This window comes from Zonotrichia albicollis, chromosome 11, assembly GCF_047830755.1.
Source record: "Zonotrichia albicollis isolate bZonAlb1 chromosome 11, bZonAlb1.hap1, whole genome shotgun sequence".
Taxonomy (NCBI): domain Eukaryota; kingdom Metazoa; phylum Chordata; class Aves; order Passeriformes; family Passerellidae; genus Zonotrichia; species Zonotrichia albicollis.
Window position 1 is genome coordinate 11,678,610 of NC_133829.1, and position 19,100 is coordinate 11,697,709.

At 43.1% G+C, this 19,100-nt stretch overlaps 1 protein-coding gene across 1 annotated transcript; it reads right to left on the bottom strand.

Annotated features, from left to right (window-relative positions):
* Positions 1-3,797: 3,797 nt before the first annotated feature.
* Positions 3,798-13,881, bottom strand: LYSMD2 (LysM domain containing 2). Its single transcript, XM_005483346.3, has 3 exons — positions 13,519-13,881; positions 9,906-10,243; positions 3,798-4,576 (listed from the first exon to the last, which is right to left on the bottom strand). Exons 1-3 carry the CDS (start codon positions 13,714-13,716, stop codon positions 4,525-4,527), a joined length of 588 nt encoding a protein of 195 aa, XP_005483403.1. The 5' UTR covers positions 13,717-13,881; the 3' UTR covers positions 3,798-4,524.
* Positions 13,882-19,100: the final 5,219 nt, after the last annotated feature.

Genomic DNA, 19,100 nt, shown 5'->3' on the forward strand with positions numbered 1-19,100 from the left:
CACTGAGGTGTAACAGCATAAATCCTTGCAAACTGATGAAACATAAGCCAGTGAATGTTTTCTAGTGTCCACAAAATACATCATCACTGCCTGCTCATACGCATCCTGATGTGAATCACTGAATTGCAGTATCAGTCACTAATGGTAAAAATCATATTCAAAAATGTAATCAATGTAAGCTTCCCCTGACAAATAGTCCCTTAGAAACTCTATAGAAAAAATAGGAAAAAGAATTAATGTTATTTTAAATCAGTGCATTTGTTCTCATCTAAACCCTCTTGTTTGTTTATTATTATTTGCTTTTGTTCCCAAAGATCTGAATTTCTTTACGTCTCTGTAGATCTCAGTTGCATTCTGCAACAGCTTCTGACTTCCTTTCTTATGTGACCATCACGTGGGAAAAGCAAACTGTTTCCCAAATTTGGATTTATGACAGAAATCAGGAGAATGGTAACTAACCATAGACCTCTACAGATAGGGGAAGTGGCAGTGACCTAGGATCTGCACTTGAAAAAACAAAAAAGGACAAATTGTTCTTCTCCAATGACTACTTTTAAAAACACCCCAGATTTCCTTCTCCTGTCAGCATGATGAGTAGTATAAGAATAATTTCAGTTTTCATTGGAAACTAGTTTCTTACTTTGTCCTCTCACAAGTCTGGTACTAAAGGGCAGATGTCATCAAGCAGTGACCAGTGACTATGAACAGTGTGTGGTGATACTTGTTAACCTCTCAGTTTTGCAAATTGTCTAGCTTGAACAAAGTATTAGTGGCATAACTTAGGAAAACAAAAACCCAACAATGGGTATGCCCTGATTGTATTTCAGAGTATGCACATTCTTGGAGTTGTTCTGTACTTACCCTTCTGCTTTGCATCCCTGGGGGCACACATGGAGATAATTGGAGCAGCCTGATGAGTAGCTGAGAACAGAGCAAGCCTCTGACAGACCAGAAATCACAGCTATGGTTCCTCAAACTAAATTCACTTTCCATTCTGCCCAAGCCACTGAACTTGTTCCTTGAATGCTTCAAATACTGGTTCCGTTGCTGGTACATTGAATGAACATCTATCTGTACATCACACCTTTCAGAAGCAGACAGTGAAACACAGCCAGCCTGATGAATCACCCTGCATTCCTCAAGGGCTGTGACTTACCCAAAATAAAATCAAACCAATGATGCAAGTTTCAGCTTGCATCACAGATCAGTACTTATTTTGCAGGGAACACTTGGAACACATTAGGACCTGACATGCACTGCTGTGTGTTTAGCCATAATTAGTAAATCATAGTGCTTGCTTTCTTCCTGGTAAGAAAGGTATTTTCAACAACTGCACATCTCTGTTTCAAAACTGACAAAAATCGGTTTCTGTGTTGTTTCTATCTCTGCTGGATCCTTCAGAAACCCTTCACTTCTAGATTATGACTGAAAATGTAATAAGTACAATATATATGGTATTCACCTTTTGAGCTTTTCTAATAGACTATTGTTTCTGATACTGTACTTTATTAAACACTTTACTACAAGCTACATTAGTGTGCTGCTTTTGGTGGGGGTAGAGTTTATTTCTCCACAGTAGCCAATTTAGGGCTATATTTTGGATCTGTGCTGGAAACACAAATGTGTTGATAACACAGAGATGTTTTCATTTCTGACGAGCAGAGCTTGCACAGAGCCAAGGCCTTTCCTGCTCCTCACCCCACCCCTGAGGCGGCTGGGGGTGCACAAGAAGCTGGGAGGGGACCAGGCAGGACAGCTGATCCCAAATTCCTTAATGCAAACCCCATGCCAAACCCTATCCTCATCTCCTAACCCTAAACCCTAACCCAAACCCTAACCCCAACCAGGGAATGTCCCAGACTGTGGGAGGATAGAATGTAAGAAAACAAAGATAGTGCAGAAGGCAATCTCACCCCTGAGGAGTTGCAGCTGTACTAATCACCAGAGATTGGGAACAGGCCTGCCCTTAACAGCCCACAGCTGTATCCAATGAGGATGAGTGCTGTAAAAGAGTGGGTGAGCTGGGTGAGGAGGGAGCTGGAGTTTGTTGGTTGTGCTGTGAGGAGCTGGCCATGAGAAATCACCAAGAAGGTATGGGAGCCTTGCAATAAGGTGACAACCCCAGACCATGTGGTGCCATGCTCAGTGTGTAATGCTGGGGGAGGAGGAAGGGGTGCTCAGAGTGGCAATGTTTGTTTTCCCAAATTCCCTTGACCTAGGGTGGAGCCCTGCCTTCTTGGAGATGGCTGAACACCTGCCTGCCCATGGGAAGTGCTGAATGAATTCCTTTCCTTTGCTTTCATGCCCAGGTTTTGCATTACCTATTAAGCTGGCTTTATCTCAACTCGTGAGTTTTCTGCCTTTCACCCTAGTGGTGCTCTGCCTCATCCATCTCTGGGGGGAGTGAGGGGCTGAGCTGCCAGCTGGGGTTAAAGCACAAGAAGCACTACAAGGCTGCTGTTGTGTATCAAAGAGAATGCATCTTTTCTATACACTGCCTGGCTTTTTGAGGCTATGGCAGTTTCTGTTGGGGAAAACAGGTGCAAATGCTGTGTGTCCTTCAGGTCCTGCAGCCCACAGGCACAGCCCTGATCTTGGAAGGCCCAAGTGAATTGTGGCTTTCCAGAGGTTGGGCAGCCTGGTCTGGGAGGCAGGAGGTGCAGAGCTCCTGTGTCAGGGAGCTGTTCTGACCTGCTTGGCAAAGAACCCCCAGCCTGGCTGTGCTGGAGCACTGGGGGTATCACTACAACAGGTATTCAAAAGAAAAGGATTACATTTCTCTGTGGAATAATAAAATATAACTGGGCTTGAAGCTAGGGTGGCCTTTAGAAAAGTAGTTGGTTCTGGCTTTTATAATGTTCTAATGAAATTAAATGACACTAAGAGAAGTTACAATTGTGTAAGAAATAAATATAATCCCAATCTAAGAAAGATACAAGACCAAAAGGTAATCCACCTGTCTCTTGAAGAAAAATCAGGAATTCTTTTTCTCAACTCTAAGCTTTTTCTATTCTTCTTATATTGTGTGCCACTGTACATCTGCTCTTAAGGACAGGAAAAGCAGCCTAGGGCTAGGGCTGTTTCCGAGTGAGAATTTGTGGAGGCAGCCACGTTGTGGCAGTTTTGTGTTCCCCTTGGGATGCCTTTGGCAGCTGCAGTGTGCCTGCAGCTCAGGGCTTTGTGATTCTAACTAACCCTAAGCGTAACCCTAACCTTAGGTAGAGCAGTAAAAGCAGCCAATTCGTGCTGAGCTTTGATTTTTTACTTCTGCTTTTAGGAAGTTAATGAAACTTTCTCTTTTGTTTCCCTGTTAACATACTGCTGAAAACTTTTTATTCTAGGGTGATACTGATGATCTAAGTGATAGGAAACTGCATCTGTTTCAGTTGGGATCCATCACATCTTTAGTGACAAAACTTTGGTGAAGTTTATGGAATCCTTGGGGGAAAAAACCTAGGATGTTTAACAAGTTCCTGATACCCTAACTTCAGGGCAAGAGTGATTGCAGGTGGCACTCTGCGTCCCTGAGCTGCAGATGGAGTCCACTTGTACACCTGAATACTGACACCTCTTCTCAGAACAGGGAAGGCTTGGTAATGTGCCTCTTATTCATCTTAACAAACTGCACAGCTAGGGCAGGTAGCTCTTGCAGGTCTCACTTAGGAGGGTGGATTACATGGATAGAGTAAAGACACTATTTACCCTGAAATTGCTGTCTAATACTTCATGAAACTAGACAAACCATTCTTCCCTAAAAACAGGCTAGAACCAAACTGACTTCATAATGAACACACACATCAGTCTTTTTGATATTTTATTAAATTAAAACCACACAAAATTTAACTGCACACAAGAACACACATCTGATATTCCAATGTCATATCTCACAAAAAAAACCTCTTGTGTAACTCATCCCTTTTATGAGTAGAAATCCAATATGCAAACAGTTCTTTAACCAAAAAGGCTTTAATTTATCAACACAAGCTGAATTCCCCTTTCTAGGAATACATCATAACCACACACAGACACATACAAGATTTACAGGCAAGTTCTGCAGCCCTGAAGTAGACAAAACTTTCACAGTAAACTTGCCTATGTTTGCAGAATAAGTAAATTCCTATTACTTCCATCATTGGTCATTTACAAGCAAACTTATTTAATATTTTTAAATACTTAAAACAAATTTCACTTTAATAAGTATTTACAAAAATCTTTACTAAAGATCAACATCCTGCATAAAGGTGACCTCAGGGATATATAGTTGCTACCATGCTACAGTTTGCACAGAAGGGGTAAAAAGGCCATTGCTAGTTTTGGAAGGCTTAAACCTTTTATTGATATAACATAAGGACATTAACCTATGGAAGGCAGAAGAGGTCATAATTTCAGTGCAATTACCCATTCATGACTTCTTTTAAGTACATCAAGAGGATGAGTCCAAAAGACTTGGGTTTGGAATTATTGACTGCTTAGTTCTGTAAGAACTGATTTCGTGGAGAGTTTTCAGGCCATCGCATCTGTCTTCTACCGGTGATACGAAGAAGTTGCATAGGGACCTTCCTCATCCTCCTCATCTCTAGAAAGAAAATGATCATCAGGTCAGGAGCATACCATTCTCAACAGTAAAGCTGCCATGAAAATGCAGGTGACCAGTTTTCCTAGTGGGTCAAAATAGGCCATGCCAGCCTTGCCTAGCAGGAATATTTGTAGTATAATACTGTAATTTACACATCTCTGAAGTTCCTGAGATGTCGAGAACATAATGCTGAAAGCAAGTAAAGCTGTGTAAGTTCAGCAACATCAGAATGTATTTTTGATCAAATCTATAAGAAAAACTTAAAGGATAGCAAGGTGGAGGGCATGCTGGAGTTCCTCCTGTGTTGCTTTTCATTCCTTCTTTTAAAAATATAAAGCTTAGTTAGAGGTTTGTTTCAACATTTTGAATGGCAGGAGGGACAGAGAGACCAAATGAAACAAGAACAGGAGCAGTCAATCATAGTGTGGGTGCTCTGTGTCCTGATGCTGCATGCTGCTCCTGATGTACACTTGCCTTACATCAATCCCCATTGAGACTGATCACTTGGATTTTCTTAGGAAAAACCAACTGCTCCCAATTGCTATTGTTAGTGCAATAACTGGACAAAGCAAAGGAATGTTGCTTTTAAAACATCCTCAAGAAAATCACTCTGCCTGCTGTTCACCTGACAATATTGCCTTTAAAGAAAGGGGGTTATGTAAACCTATTGCAGCGCAGCATCAAGGATGCCAAGCTCCCCAAAGGTCATTGCTTTGTACTACTGTAGCTTCATAGTTTTGTTCCTGAGAGTCCAACCTTAAAGCTGCTGCCAAGTTCAGTATTTTGGTAAGAAGAGAAGGACTTTACAGCTGCTACACTGTGAAAGGATTGCTTGTAATACTGTGGGTACCTCCATACAAAGGTACAGTTATTCAGAGTCTAATAATGGTATGAGGTAAAAAGTAAATATTTCAATATCAAAACCATGAAGACTTTTCCCTAATAAACATGATTATTTAGCTGCAATTTAAATTTCATATAACCCCCCAAAACAGAACCCTACAAACTAACCAAACAGCAGAGTATCTTGTCTTCCCAGCAAAATGATCATCTTAAGCCAAAGGCATAATATGTCCTTTGCCTTGAAATAATCTTGCCAAAAACAGAAACCTCTAAAAAACAAGTTTAGGATGAAACTGGTTGTTATTGCAGGGATATGTGGTTACAGTAGTACTGAGAACAGACTTTTAGCCTTCCTTACAAATCTACATCTATTTACATTATTCATGCTACCAAGCCAATACCAAGGATGCAGATAGCTGCATACATTTAAATAGTATCTTTCATTATATCCAGTTCTGCATCCAAAACTGCCATGGAATACTGTAATAATCATCAATGCCACGATACATGGCATGACAGTAAAGTAAGAAAGCTCTGGCCTGTGACCCACAAGCAGAACAATTGACTTTGCTTTTAAGATGTTTAAAATAGCAAGTGCTAAGTCACAGCACCATTCCCTTCAGGGGATGGAAAAGGAGCAGCACAGCATTACAACACTCTGTAGCGCTGTCTCTTCCCTTCGCTGTCGCCGCTCTGCCCAGGCGGTTACAGGAACTGAAAGAAGTCTCCTGCAAGCTGTGGTGTGCATCAGGCCACAAATAACCACTTCTGTAACAGCAAGGACACCTGACTCTGAGTTCACTCAAATGCTTGGATGCTTCTAGAATGCACAATTAAACAAAGCAGCAATCTGAGTTGTTAGTTTTGGCATGTGTGAAAGGATTCTCCACAGACAGCCTCCTCTGTTGAGGCATCTCTTTTCTCAGCCGATAGCCAAAGAGGGTGAAAAATTATTGGGTAAATTATCTCAGTTGTGAGCTTTGAAGGCTTCAAGACCACAGTCTTTCCTAGGTTCAGGTCAAGGCAAGTGAGCAATGACAGTATAAGGTCCTGTTCCTGTGCTGACACCAGTTATACCGGCTTGAATCGCCATCACTGATTAGAGAGGCTCTGTTCAGTTACAAGGTTTTCAAAATTAGACACTCCAAGGCAAATGCAGGAAGATGTGACCTGTTCCAGAAGCACAGTATATGGTTTAAGTCTATCTTAAAGACTCTATAAACAGTTTGCATTAGATACCTGGGGTTTGCCTTTCTCATGTTCAACTATCTGATACAAAAAGCATCACTCAAGTCATTTTCAGAATCAGTGTAAGAGCATTTTGAGACAGGTGAAGCACCACTGTATTTTCTCAAACTATCACACACTGCTTTATAATGAGTATTCTTCCCTAATGTACAAATAAATGAATCAATAATATATGCTACAAAGAACTGTATTAATCCTTTTGCATTTCTTCTGGCCTGCTACAAACACATTGCTTAAAAGAAAAAGGCTTTATTGCCTTGAGCTGCATCTTGGGTGAATATGCATGACTAATAAATGACTCATTAACTCACAATTTCTGCTCAATGAAACTCTAGTAAAAGTACTATGACATGTAGATTTAGCCATGTGCTCATATAAAGTCTAATAGTAAAAGGCAGCTGGCACAAACTGAGTGGATCACATTCCATAACCTTTTATGCTCATCTGCTTGCACAGCTATTACAGTTTAATATCTAGTCTAAATCTGCAACTATGTGCTCCCCAATTTTTCTATCTAAGCTTTATTCCTTTAAGAGCACTTAAGGGAGTAACTCCAAGAGTTCTAATTAAACAATATCATTCACTCTAAGCTGCCTTTGTAGCACAGGGCAGTTTCTGACTATGAAACTTCTGTGTGTGGTTTAATCCAAATCAGTGTATGTGTGCACATGCATTCTTGGCAACTTAAAGGAGCCTAAAGTAAAGAGCAGTTCAGTAGGTGTGGTTTTCACCATCTGTCAAATCAGGCTCATGCTATGGTGAGAAGTTATGGCTCTTTAGGTTCATGAGCTGATAGTCTGCTTCTGCTTGCAGTTTTGTGAGCTCCAATGTCCCTTTTGGTGCCAGTGGATGAACTCCAGGTGCTCCTTTGGTACTCTCAAGCAGGCATGGAAGTATTTGGCAGTGTTGGCACATCAGGTTTAAACAGGCCTTGACAAGGTAAGGCCTCTGAATACAGGCCAGAGCAGCTGGAAACAGCACTCCAATTTCATAAATGGTTTTTAAGAATGGAAAACTTGCATACTCATGAGGCTGGTTTATTAACATGGCTGTCCAATTTCCAATGGCTTCTTGCTCCAAGCAAGGGACATGAAAGGGCTGGGCAGGAAGGAGAACAGGTGCCTTGTGGGGAGCTGCTGGAGCACAGAAAGGAATGTTGCCACCTTCCAGTCTGGACCCAGATATACCATTGATGGTACACAGCTAAAAAGTATCTTCAAGGTTTTTGGCAATGGTCTCTCTCTACTGCTCTCTGCAGAGTAAACACTGACTTTGGTCCTTTGCCCCTTCCTGCCAGACTATAAAGGGGTCTGTCCTTTCCAGCTGTTGGAGAGGACAGAGCAAGGATGGCTTCTGTGAGCCATAAATGAAAGCCAGGGGCAGTGATGTAGAAGGGAATATTATGAAGATTATCAGATGCACAGGAAGCTATTTCTCTTCAGAAGCTTTGGGCAACATCCTGCTCAGCAGACTGCCTGCAACTCTGTACTTCATGCCTCCTGTAACATCCTGACCAATAAAAATCTGCTACATGCATTTAACAGAATTATCTGCTAAATCTGAACAGGAGGTGGGAAAATAACTCATCCTCCTCTATACATTATTTCTTGGGAGGTGACTTGGTACCAGGTCTACATTTCCCAATTTGTAACTGAAGTAGCATAGGAAATGGATATTAGTGGCAGCAGTGTACTGTTTGTGCAGTGTCACTTCCACTGTATTGGCTCTGCTCATGGTGCAGCAATGTCTAAGTGAATTTTCTTCAGATTAGCATGTTATTTTCTTGAAGGGATGTTAAAATAATTGCCTTCCTCTGGCAGGGACTGTGGTTTCCTGTTATGCAGTTTAACTGCTGGGTCAACACCTACTCTGAGCTGTGGTAAGTACATACATCTAATGATCTGAAAGTCAGCAGCAGCAGCATATTTTGGTAGGTGCTCTATGGTGTTTCAAATATAACAATGGAAGTGGATGAGTTTGCACAGAGAAGGTTCTGAGTTCCAACAGCTATTTTCCCTTTCATGCAATCAATGCAAAAGAAAGTAACTGACAAGTGTGATAAATGTAAAAGCATTCCAGCCTTCCCTGAGACTCTAAACCAGTGTTCTGGCAATGGAGGGTTGTATGAGGGGATGTTTCTCCAAAGGAGGCTTGTTCAAGAGCTAAATACAATATACTGTTCTCCTTCAAACTTCTGTCTGCTGAACAAAGTTTTAACATTGCTGAAATAATTTATTTGTTTAAAGAAATTATGCAATTCTATACTCAATAAATTTGGTTCTGAAAGGTTACCCTCTGCTTGCCCTCAAATCAGAGCATGTGAAGTGAACCAAGATGCTGAAGTTTTGCATTGAACAAATTTGTAAAAGCAAAGCATATATCTGCAGGCATAACTTCTCTCCAGCTCTCTGGTAAGAGAAGCAGTGCCAGTCCCCTGCAGTCATACCTTTTATTGTGAGGAGGAGCACCTCAGCATCCCCCTCTGAGGGGATTTCTGCAGGGAATAACAGCCAGCCAGCCCAAGAGACTGATTGTGAACAAGCTGAGGAAGCTTGTCCCAAGGGCATGGAAAACAAAGACTACTGAAATCCACTCTTGCTCTGAGTCTTTCTGTGCTCTCCGTAGCATACCTACACAGGTAAGGGGATATGTGCCAGTAATGTGGCACAGAGGTCAGAAAGTACTGCTTTTTCTATGAGTAAATATGTGGGAGCTCCTGGCTGTGGAAACACTGAAGAAAAGATGAAGTCTGCATAGGTGGATGCACAAAGTGGGGTGAACTGCATAGGGAAAGGAGATAGGAAAGCTTAACTGAAACTGTGTCATGGAGAATGTTTACACAGTGAGGCCATTTGGGACAAAAGAAAAATAGAATTATGCCTTGCTGTACACAATCAGCTTCCTCATAGGCCCTTGCTTAGCACTCTACCAAAACTATGTTTTTGTTTAAATAGTTGTCTACTTACACAGCAAGACATCTTGGAGAATCCTGGCTTTTTGGCTTTTATGAAATAGTATTTGTATTCTCCAAATCTGTTGTGAGGCAGCCTTTCTAGCTGCCATGGCAAAGGCACCTGCCAATGCTGTGCTCTGAATGTAGCTGGTGCATAGGAACAGCAGGCACTCCCTGCTGACAAATAAAAGCCGCAGATGCTGGGACCCCACAAAGAGGGGTCAGCTCAGACTGCAATGCCTTCAGGGGGAGATTACAATGTTTAACACCAAAAGTGGCATTTACCTGACATTGTCATCTTTTAGTTTTCTGGCTGCTTGTTTGGATAACTTAATCTGCAAGTCCAATCTCTGTAGGAAATCTTTGGCAGATAATTCTTCTGGTGCAGTGGGCTGATTGTCAGGCTCTGGAGGACTGGGAGAAGAGCTACTTTCTTCCTGAACTGCCACTAGTCCTTCATCACAAGAAGGGGAGCTGTCAACAGTTTCATTCTCAGGAGATTCCAGTGAATTGAGTCCATTGAACAGTAATGGTTTCTCTGATATAACCGGAATATTCAGGGTTTTCCTCAGAAATATACAGTCATTAGTGAAAAGTTTATTTGCCCTCTTTATTTGTTCCATCTGAAAAAAACAGAAAAAATATAAGTTATTAGGTTATGGCAAAGTATAAAGCATTAACTTTCTGTATAGTACACAACCCTTAGTTAAAATAATTCTTTGCAGCAGCAATTATTTCAGGAGAGAATTTGTTTGCATTCAAAGTGATTTCAGAGTGCATGTTCTGTTTCAGCCTTGCTAACACCCTGGCTTTATGTGCACTTGACTCCACAATACTGCTTTTTTCAGTCTTGCACTACCTAAAGGTGCTGTCCTTGAACAGCCTTGCAGTCTCTATGCAGGCTCACAGGAACAGCCTGGCAAAGAACAAAAGTCACAAATGTACTTTAGATTTAGATTTACATTAGAATAAGGCTCAGAACTGCTAGCAGCTCCTGTAGGTGAACTCTCTGGTAAAAGTTATGCAGACTCCAAACAAGGGGGATAAAGTTACCATGAGGGTTCAACCTGTTGATGCCGATGACTTAATGCTGAAATGCTTAGATTTAATAATCCCATTTAAAAACTGAATAGCTAATATCCAGTGTCACAAGAAGAGAAGATCACTACTCTTGCAGTTCCTAAAGCTGGGAAACCATTTTTAGTAAGGCTCAAAGAGTGTAATGGTGCAAGTTCTCTCCCAAGGTGAGCACCTGGGAGTATAAAGAGTATAGAGGAAGCTTTACCTGACTCAGTAAGACTTTGGCCTCAGTGAGACTTCTAATGGCTCTAATGTAAATGTTAATTGTTAAAACCTCTATAAGTTGTCTGTCTTGATGGGTATAAAAAAGTTTAAAATACTAGCTGGAGCTTTTCTGGAAAAATACAATACAGAAGCTGAAAACTGAGAGCCTGCTGTAGGGGAGTTGGAAGCTGATGCTTCAATAGCTGATAAATAATGCACTGCACTGCTATTCTCTCTCCTCTTTCACGTAACTCTACCTCTGGTTATTTCTTCCTAAAATACCAGCTGGTAGCATTTGGAAGTCTGTACCTTTGCACTGAGCAATAATAAAAATGAAAGTAGTTGGTTCCAAAAAGAACATCCCTCAGCCCTGAGCAGGTGACTTTGTATGTGCAATACAACTCCCACAACTCAGTGTGACTCTGTACACTCAAGAGGTGTACGGAGAGCAGGATTTAACAAGAGATTTCTTTTTTTAGTGCTAGAACAACTGAGGTAATGCCCATTAGCTACAAATCTATCATAGTGAAAGAGCAAAAGATTCAGCACATGCTTAATATTTTAACTGGAGCTGTAAACTGGTGCTGAGCTAATTAATCAAAACTACTTCTGCTGACAGTGAAATATAGTCCTCATCCTTCTCCCCTCAGAAGGGATACAGCACTTGCACTGAGCCATAAATTGGCTAAACTATAAACATGAATTCAAGTGTTAATTTACTCAAAAGGAAAATTCACCAAATTCAAGTTCTAAATATTAATAGACAGTATCCAGGGGAGGGGGTGAGGGGCAGAGGATGAGGCCAAACAAAGCACACTGATCCCTCTCCCCTAGCCTGGTATTTTTATCTATCTTGAACTCTCTATGCCAAGTCATGCAAAGGCAGCCACTGGACAGGATGTCTCTGGCTACAAATTAGCTCCCAGTGAGGAAAACCACAGGGGAAACTCCTGAAACCAGCAATACTGGAGGCAATGGCAGCCAAAGATAATTCTGATGTTTCCATTACAACTCTCACTTCCAGCCAAGAATACATGGTGCAGGAAGCAAACAGAAGGACTCTTTAGAGGAAATCTGTCTTTGTCATTGTGTGAACACACAACAGCCTGCATTTTGCTCAAAGTAAATGTGTTTGCATACCTTCCTACCCTGGGCTGAAACCCATGAAAACATAAACACAATGGCTGATTCTGCTGAACTTGTCATCGCTCTGAGGGGCATTCCATGTCAGTTCAACCTCTGTCAACTGCAGTCTGATAATGACGCAACTCTGGCTTCTTAAGCAGAACACTTATTAAATCAAATAACCAATTAGATGTTGGGGGAAAATCCCAACATATGTATTTTACATCATTAGCACAGCAAAACCTTCTCAAACTCATAAACAAAATGTATGGTTCACAACTTAGAGACGTTTGTACAGGTTTGATTCACAACTTCACTTTAGCTGAAAGGGAGTTGTAAATAGTTTAAAAATGCCTTTGTTCCTAGAAAACTACTATTTTACTGATCAATTTGTATTGTTGAAGGTGATGGAAGGCTTCAGTAGATCTTGCAGACCAAGAGAAGGAAAAGAAGCCACTCCAGTCAGAACCTCTGTAGCTCTTCTAGAAGGAGCCCAACTGGAAGGTGCTGTTTGCAGCTGATGTCAAAGTGGCACAGACTGTACCAGTGCCACCTCTTCAGATGCTCAGCCCTGAGCAACTTTCTGTGTTGGGACTACTGAAGCTGCACACTGGAATATGGGCCTCACATAAGTGGGAATGAGGCAGGGTGAGTGATTTCTGCTCCATCTGGAATGGTAGTAGAAGGGTTTGGTAGACTTTATTGGACACTGCATGTCCTAGGCTGGCGCAAGCCTTTCAACATTTATCTCAGAAATGAACTTTCTACCTAGAAAGTGAGCAGAAAAACAGCAACACTTTCAAATCACTGGTATATGTGCCTCACCTCTGGACTGGTAGGCAGATCACAGTGGAGGAATGTTTAGCCCTGAAGCTACTGGAAGTAATTCCTTATCTTGTCACAGCTTGTTCATCAAGCTCAAAACGATGCTTTTTTAAGGATAAGTTTAATGACACAGATTGTATTTTTCAGCCTGCAGTGAGTGCAGTGGTGCACAGCGGTGTGCCCCAGGTTTATTGGGGGGTAGCAGGTGTGAGTCCTTCCCCAGGCCCCTGCCCACCCCAGAACCCAGCGCTGTCAGTCCCAGCCCTGCCAGCCCCGGGCACCAGCGCTGCCTGCTGACCCTCCGGGCAGGCCACGCTTCTGATGTCAGCATTTTAAATACTGAAACGAAACTAACACCGCACCCACGCCGTCTCCTGCCCACTGTGTGTGGGAAATGCCCTGTGGGACACCTTTTTGCTGTCGCCTCTGGCCCAAGTGTTCCTGCTGTCGGGGCTACAGCCGCCAGGCTATGGAGGAGATGCCTGCTCCATCCCTGGAGGTGTCCAAGGCCAGGCTGGATGGGGCTCTGAGCAGCCTGGACTAGGGAAGGTGTCCCTGCCCGCGGCAGGGGTTTGGAACTGGATGATCTTTAAGGTCTCTTCCAACCCAGGCCACTGTCCGGCTCTAAGCGCCGCTCCCGGCCCCGCCGGCGGTGCTCCCTTACCGTGACGCCGTACTTGAGGGCGATGCCCTGCAGCGTGTCCCCGGCGCTCAGCCGGTGCTCCACGTAGCGCTCGGCCAGCGGCGCGGCCACGCTCGCCGTGCTGCCGTACGAGCGGGCCTTGGTGCGGGCAAGCCGCTGCGACAGCTCGGCCTCCGACTCGGGCCCGCCCGCCGGCTCCTGGCGCAGCGCCTCGGCCATGCTGCCGCCCGCTCAGCGCCCGCGGCCCCGCGCCGCCGCCCCGGGCATCGCCCCGGCCCAGTCCCGGCCCCGCGCCGCCCCCGGCGCGCCGGACACGGGCCCGGCCTCGGCGGAAGCCCCGGCTCGGCCCGGCAGCCCCGCCCGGCGCGGAGAGGCCGCATGCGCGGAGAGCGCCCGCCCCGGGCCGGGCTGGGCTGCGCCGCAGCGGCTCCGCTGGGCCTGGGCACAGCCGGGCCGGGGCAGGGCCGGCCGTGGGCAGCCCTGAGCGCTGGTCGCGGAACGCACGCCTGCCCTGTGACCCTGCCAGAGAGTCGGCACTGAGGGCCCCTGGCCGGTCAGACCCCAGCGCGTTTGCCGGCGGGAGGCCCAGTCCGTCAGAGAGTGTAAAAAGGAGTGACTTCGGGCATTAGTGCACAAATATGAAAGTTTAACTATGCCAGATTTACTGAAACAGTAAGACGTGGGAAAATTCATTCGAGGAAAATTATTCGTGACTTAGAATCATGGAATCCCTAATTTGGTTTGGGTTGGAAGGGACCTTAAGGATCACCCAGTTCCAACCTCTCACTTTCCATAAGGGCACGTTGATCAAAGCCCCATCCAACCTGGCCTTGAATACCTCCAGGGATGGAGCATCTGTTCCAGTGCCTCACTAGCATCACAGTAAAAAATGTTTTGCTAATATCTAATCTAAACCTACCTTCTTACAGTTTGAACCCATTCCCCTTTGTCCTGTTACTACAGACTCTTGGCAGATAGTCTTGCCCCATCTTAACTTCTGTAAGTTCCCTTCAGGTATTGGAGTACCATGTTACATTAAAATTAATTGTAATATGTTCTTAAGTGAGTACTTCTCACCAAGAAACCTGGCAGTGTGCTGGGAAAGCTGATCCATTATTGCTGAACTGGAGCTTTCTAATAAAATCTGTATGTCACAAATAGATGGTGCACATGTGTGCATCCTGTACAGACATAATAAGTACCAAAACACGCAGAAATGTCCAGAACAGCCTGCCCTAGGTGCCTGTGCTCGAGTAGGGCTATTGGAAAAGATCCTCCTGAAAGGTCACTTCCAGCATCAACAGGCTGGGATTCTGACAACTGTCTGTGTGTGTGTAACACCAGCATGGTGTAATTTTATTTTCTGTGAAGTCCTAGAAAGATAGATCTCTATCTTAAACCTAAACAAAAAAGTCATGCATGTGATAACCTCAGCATTCCTCAGTCCAGTGTGTATTCATACTAATATTTGCCAAAAAAAGACCAAAAAAAACCCAAAAAAAAAGCCCAAAAAAAGAAAACCCCACCCAAAAAACCCAAAAGAAAGCAAGCATCAACTGACATAATACAGTGTAAAAATCATGACAGATCTCACAAACAGTGTTAATCTGGCCACGAGTTTCCAGACGTAAATTAGGAAAATACAAAAGTTGCCTTGCAAGACACACAAGTTGCTGATAAGGATTGACATATCAGCACCTCAGCATCACATGAGAAGCCAGTGTGACAATCCTGAGCACAGGGACTGTAGGCAATGCACAAACAGACCAGAGCAGTACAAGAGACTGTAAACTGATGGCAAGAAAAGGCTCAGTTTAATTTTTTCTGCAGTCTACAATATATTTGGGAAGTTGGAGGGTCCCCTAGGGATGCCCAATTGAGTTTATACCAGCTATAGAAAGTGAGCAGCAGATTGTGACATCTCAGTGTGTTCAAGTCCTTGTGAAACAACTTGATCTGCAAAACTGCATCAGTGCTTCAGCCATGACCCACCTAGCAAAGAGCTGAACTGCAGGTCAGCGTTTATTAAAAATGTCCACTGTGTGTGCAGTGTGGAGCCATAGATCAGCTTCAGCCTCTTCAGGCTGATTAATGGAAGTCACAAACATCTGGATGCCTGCCTAGAACTGGAATTGCTCAGACCAGTTACTTCAGCTAAAATGGCTTTTAGTAAAGGGGAGCTGCAATTTGAGAAAATGGAAATGTTGTTTAACATTAGTGATACAATCAGATGAACATGCAATACCAATTAGTTTGGAAATGTGCTTGACAGGTACACTGATATTAGACAGTATTATTCCCTCTAATGTTATCTTAAACTCTATTTGTATGAAAGTGTGTGCAATACAGTTTAAATCAGCTGTCACAATTCTGACAACAGCAGAAGCATCCCCTGCAGTGGTATAAAGATACCACAGGTATTATAATATTGAAAGCTTTATTTTAGTAATAAACCTTTTCAAGGGTAGATGAGGGGTTTTTTTCTGGACTTGCTGGATTGTCCTTTCTTTGTGTCAGCAATCTTTGTTTCTTATCTGAAAATCCATATTATAGCCAGAGGAACATTTGCATCTGGGGTGTTGCCAAGATACTTGATCTGATTAGCCAACTGCTTCTTTTTCTACATGAAGTGAGTACCCTCTAAACCAAAGACTGAGTTAGAAATTTGAGCAAGATCTTCATTTAGGCAACCCATTGTTACCTGTATCTTCTATTTTGCATTCAAAGTTACAAAGTGTCTTGCTAGTGACACTTCATTTTAAAAATTGTGTCTGACCCCAGAAGAGTGGAGATCCTCTAGCAGGCAGAAAGAGGGAAGGGTTACCTGCCCCTCAAGGTGTGACTATTCAGTGTCAGGACACTAAACCATCCTGATCCAGTTTTGTGTCCTGTCACATTAGAGACTCCCTGCTGTAGCCTTGGGATTCTCAGCTCCCCAGTTCCTCCTCCTGAGTTTGAATTTACTGATCATGACCTTCTCTGTTCAGGGAGCCTCATGGCACTACAGACTCCACTTCCTTTCCCCTTGTTCTCTTCTGACTTTGCTGTTTCCTTGTCACTGCATCTGTGATCCCTTTCCCCTAATCAGCTCCCGGTTTCAAGGAGCTCTACTTGTCCAAACCCATTTCCTGCTCACTGAAGTCACAAATCTGAGGATTGGACTCGATGCTCATCAGTCTAACATGGGACAGAGGAGCTCACTCCTCATTGTCCCAAGGGTGGCTGCAGACATTGCTATATCTGCTACTCATTTCACCTTTGGGAGGTTATTGCTGTGACTACAGCAGCTAGAAACACTCTTGTAGAAGTGTGGAAGATTTCATTTCATAAACTTCAACCAAGATAAGTGGAGTGTCTTCTGACCTAAGGCTTACTTAGAGCTGAGTCTGAAAAAGATTAAGTCCCTTTCTGCATTTTTTTTCTCCCGGGGACATGTTCAGACCTAGATAATATTAGTTTTGCATTCTTACATAAAATCTTTGGACAGGAATTGGTTAAGGCCAGAAAATATATATTTCAATATTTACTCATGCAGTAGTAGTTAATGGTAGCTCTAGTAAATCATTAAGTCTGGGAACTTACTGCCTCTTCTGTCATTCTGAATTTCTGAGGACGAGGGTTTTCTTTTTAGTAATGCTTCATGGTGAATCTTCTAAATAACCAAATGTATTTAAGTCTGTCTTCCTTCCAGTGAGTATTTGTAGGGGAATAGAATATAAGAAAGTAAAGATAGTGTAGAAAGTAATCTCACCCCTAAGGAGTTGCAGCTGGGCCAATTACCAAATATTAGGAGCAGGTCTGACTTTAACAGGCCACAGCTGTAAGCAATGAGAAGAAGATGCTATAAAAGAGTGGATTGGCTAGGTGAGAAGGGAGCTGGGGTCAGCTGGCTGCTTTGTGAAGAAGAAAGGGTCAGTGCTCTAAGGAGCTGCCCATGAGGAACACCAAGAAGGTATGGAACTTTTGTGATAGGAAGACAACAGTATGGAACCCCTGTGATAGAATGGCAGCAAGTATTGGATATCTACTGCCATTTTACCATTGAGACCCATTTATATCCACATCTGTAAGTGCACGGTGATCATGATTTTTAAAAAAATGTATGAATCAGCGGACTACAGTCAGCATCTTCTAAAACAGAGATCAGTATCAGCTCAGTCCAGTTATGGTGGCCATATAATTTAATGGCAAAGTAAGTAGAGAAGAGCGGAAAATGCCTTCTGGCTAATTAATCACTCTGCTAGTGGTCAGCTATTCATCACCTCCTTTGCCAGTAAAGAAGCCCAAGCTTGCTTAGTAAAGGCTAAATGGAAACTGAGCATTTCCTAGCTTTGATGTTTATGGTGATGCAAGCCAGGAATGTTACCATTTATAATAGTTGTACTGATGTAGGACAGAGAACAATGGAAAACCCTATCCTTGTGGGCTATTTGTGTGGGCAGATTCACACTAATTAGGACAGTACAGAGGAAAAGAAGGCTGCCCTCTGGTAATGAGTGGTATATCAAGCTAAACCATCCACCTCTGCTCATGTTGTAACCTCTGACAAAAAAAAATTATGTAATGTAGGACAAAGATCAGAGACAAATCCTGCCTTTTAAGAATAATAGCCCTGGGTTCTTCAATTAATTGCAGCAAGGAGAGAGGGTCTTGCATGAATTTCAAAAGGAAAGTAGGATCATCTGATCTGGTGCACATTACTTAAGATGTGCACATCTTCCTCATCAAAATAAGCCCATTATGTAGCAGTAGCAGCTGGGAGCCATTATTAATATTTAATGCTCTTAGCAGGGGTTACTGTGGGTTTCTGTATTAAGGTTACAAGACAACGTTGCAATGTGCTCTGGGTTTGGGTTCTTTGAGGTTTTTTTAGCTTTGTATAAAGTTCTGGTGAAGTTTTATTAATTCCCCTTCCTTGCCATTTGCAGAGCCAGAATATTTTTCTAAGCTGGACTGTGGTGCAGGATTATTCATGCTTCATTACCTCCAGCTTTACTAGTCCATCACCTGCCACTTAGCAACGTGAGCATTTCAAGTCCCATTCTGGGAGGAGCAATCTTGCACAGGAAAGGATGAAACCAGTTTGGGTCCCATGGCAAGGGCTGGCTTCTGCTATCACAGGTGTGTTCTCTTTCCTCCGATGTCATTGCAGGGTGTCTCCAAACTGGTAATAATTAGCATTGACTCCATGATTCTCAGAAGGCTGATCAATCATCTTTATTCTATTATTAAGAAACCCATTGATTTTTATAGACAGTTATGATACACCTGGACCTAATTGGTCCTTCAATCTAAACACCATCACCAGTGGCCAATTAAGAAATCACCCTTAGGTAAAGAAATCTCCATAACACATTGCACCTGTTCACAACAACAGGTGCAGCAAGTGAAGATAAGGATTGTTTCTCGTTCTTTTCTCTGGTCTTCTCACAGAATTTTCCCCAGGACAATGCCTGGAAATGTTGTTTCTCTCTGTGCACAGAGAGCTGCTGCCACACTCAAGCCCTGTGGTTTTTGGTGTGACCTCCTGGAAAATGATGGTACCACTCAGTCTCTCCTTCTTAACTACATCTTTTGACTGATATTTGCTTTCTACCTGTGCA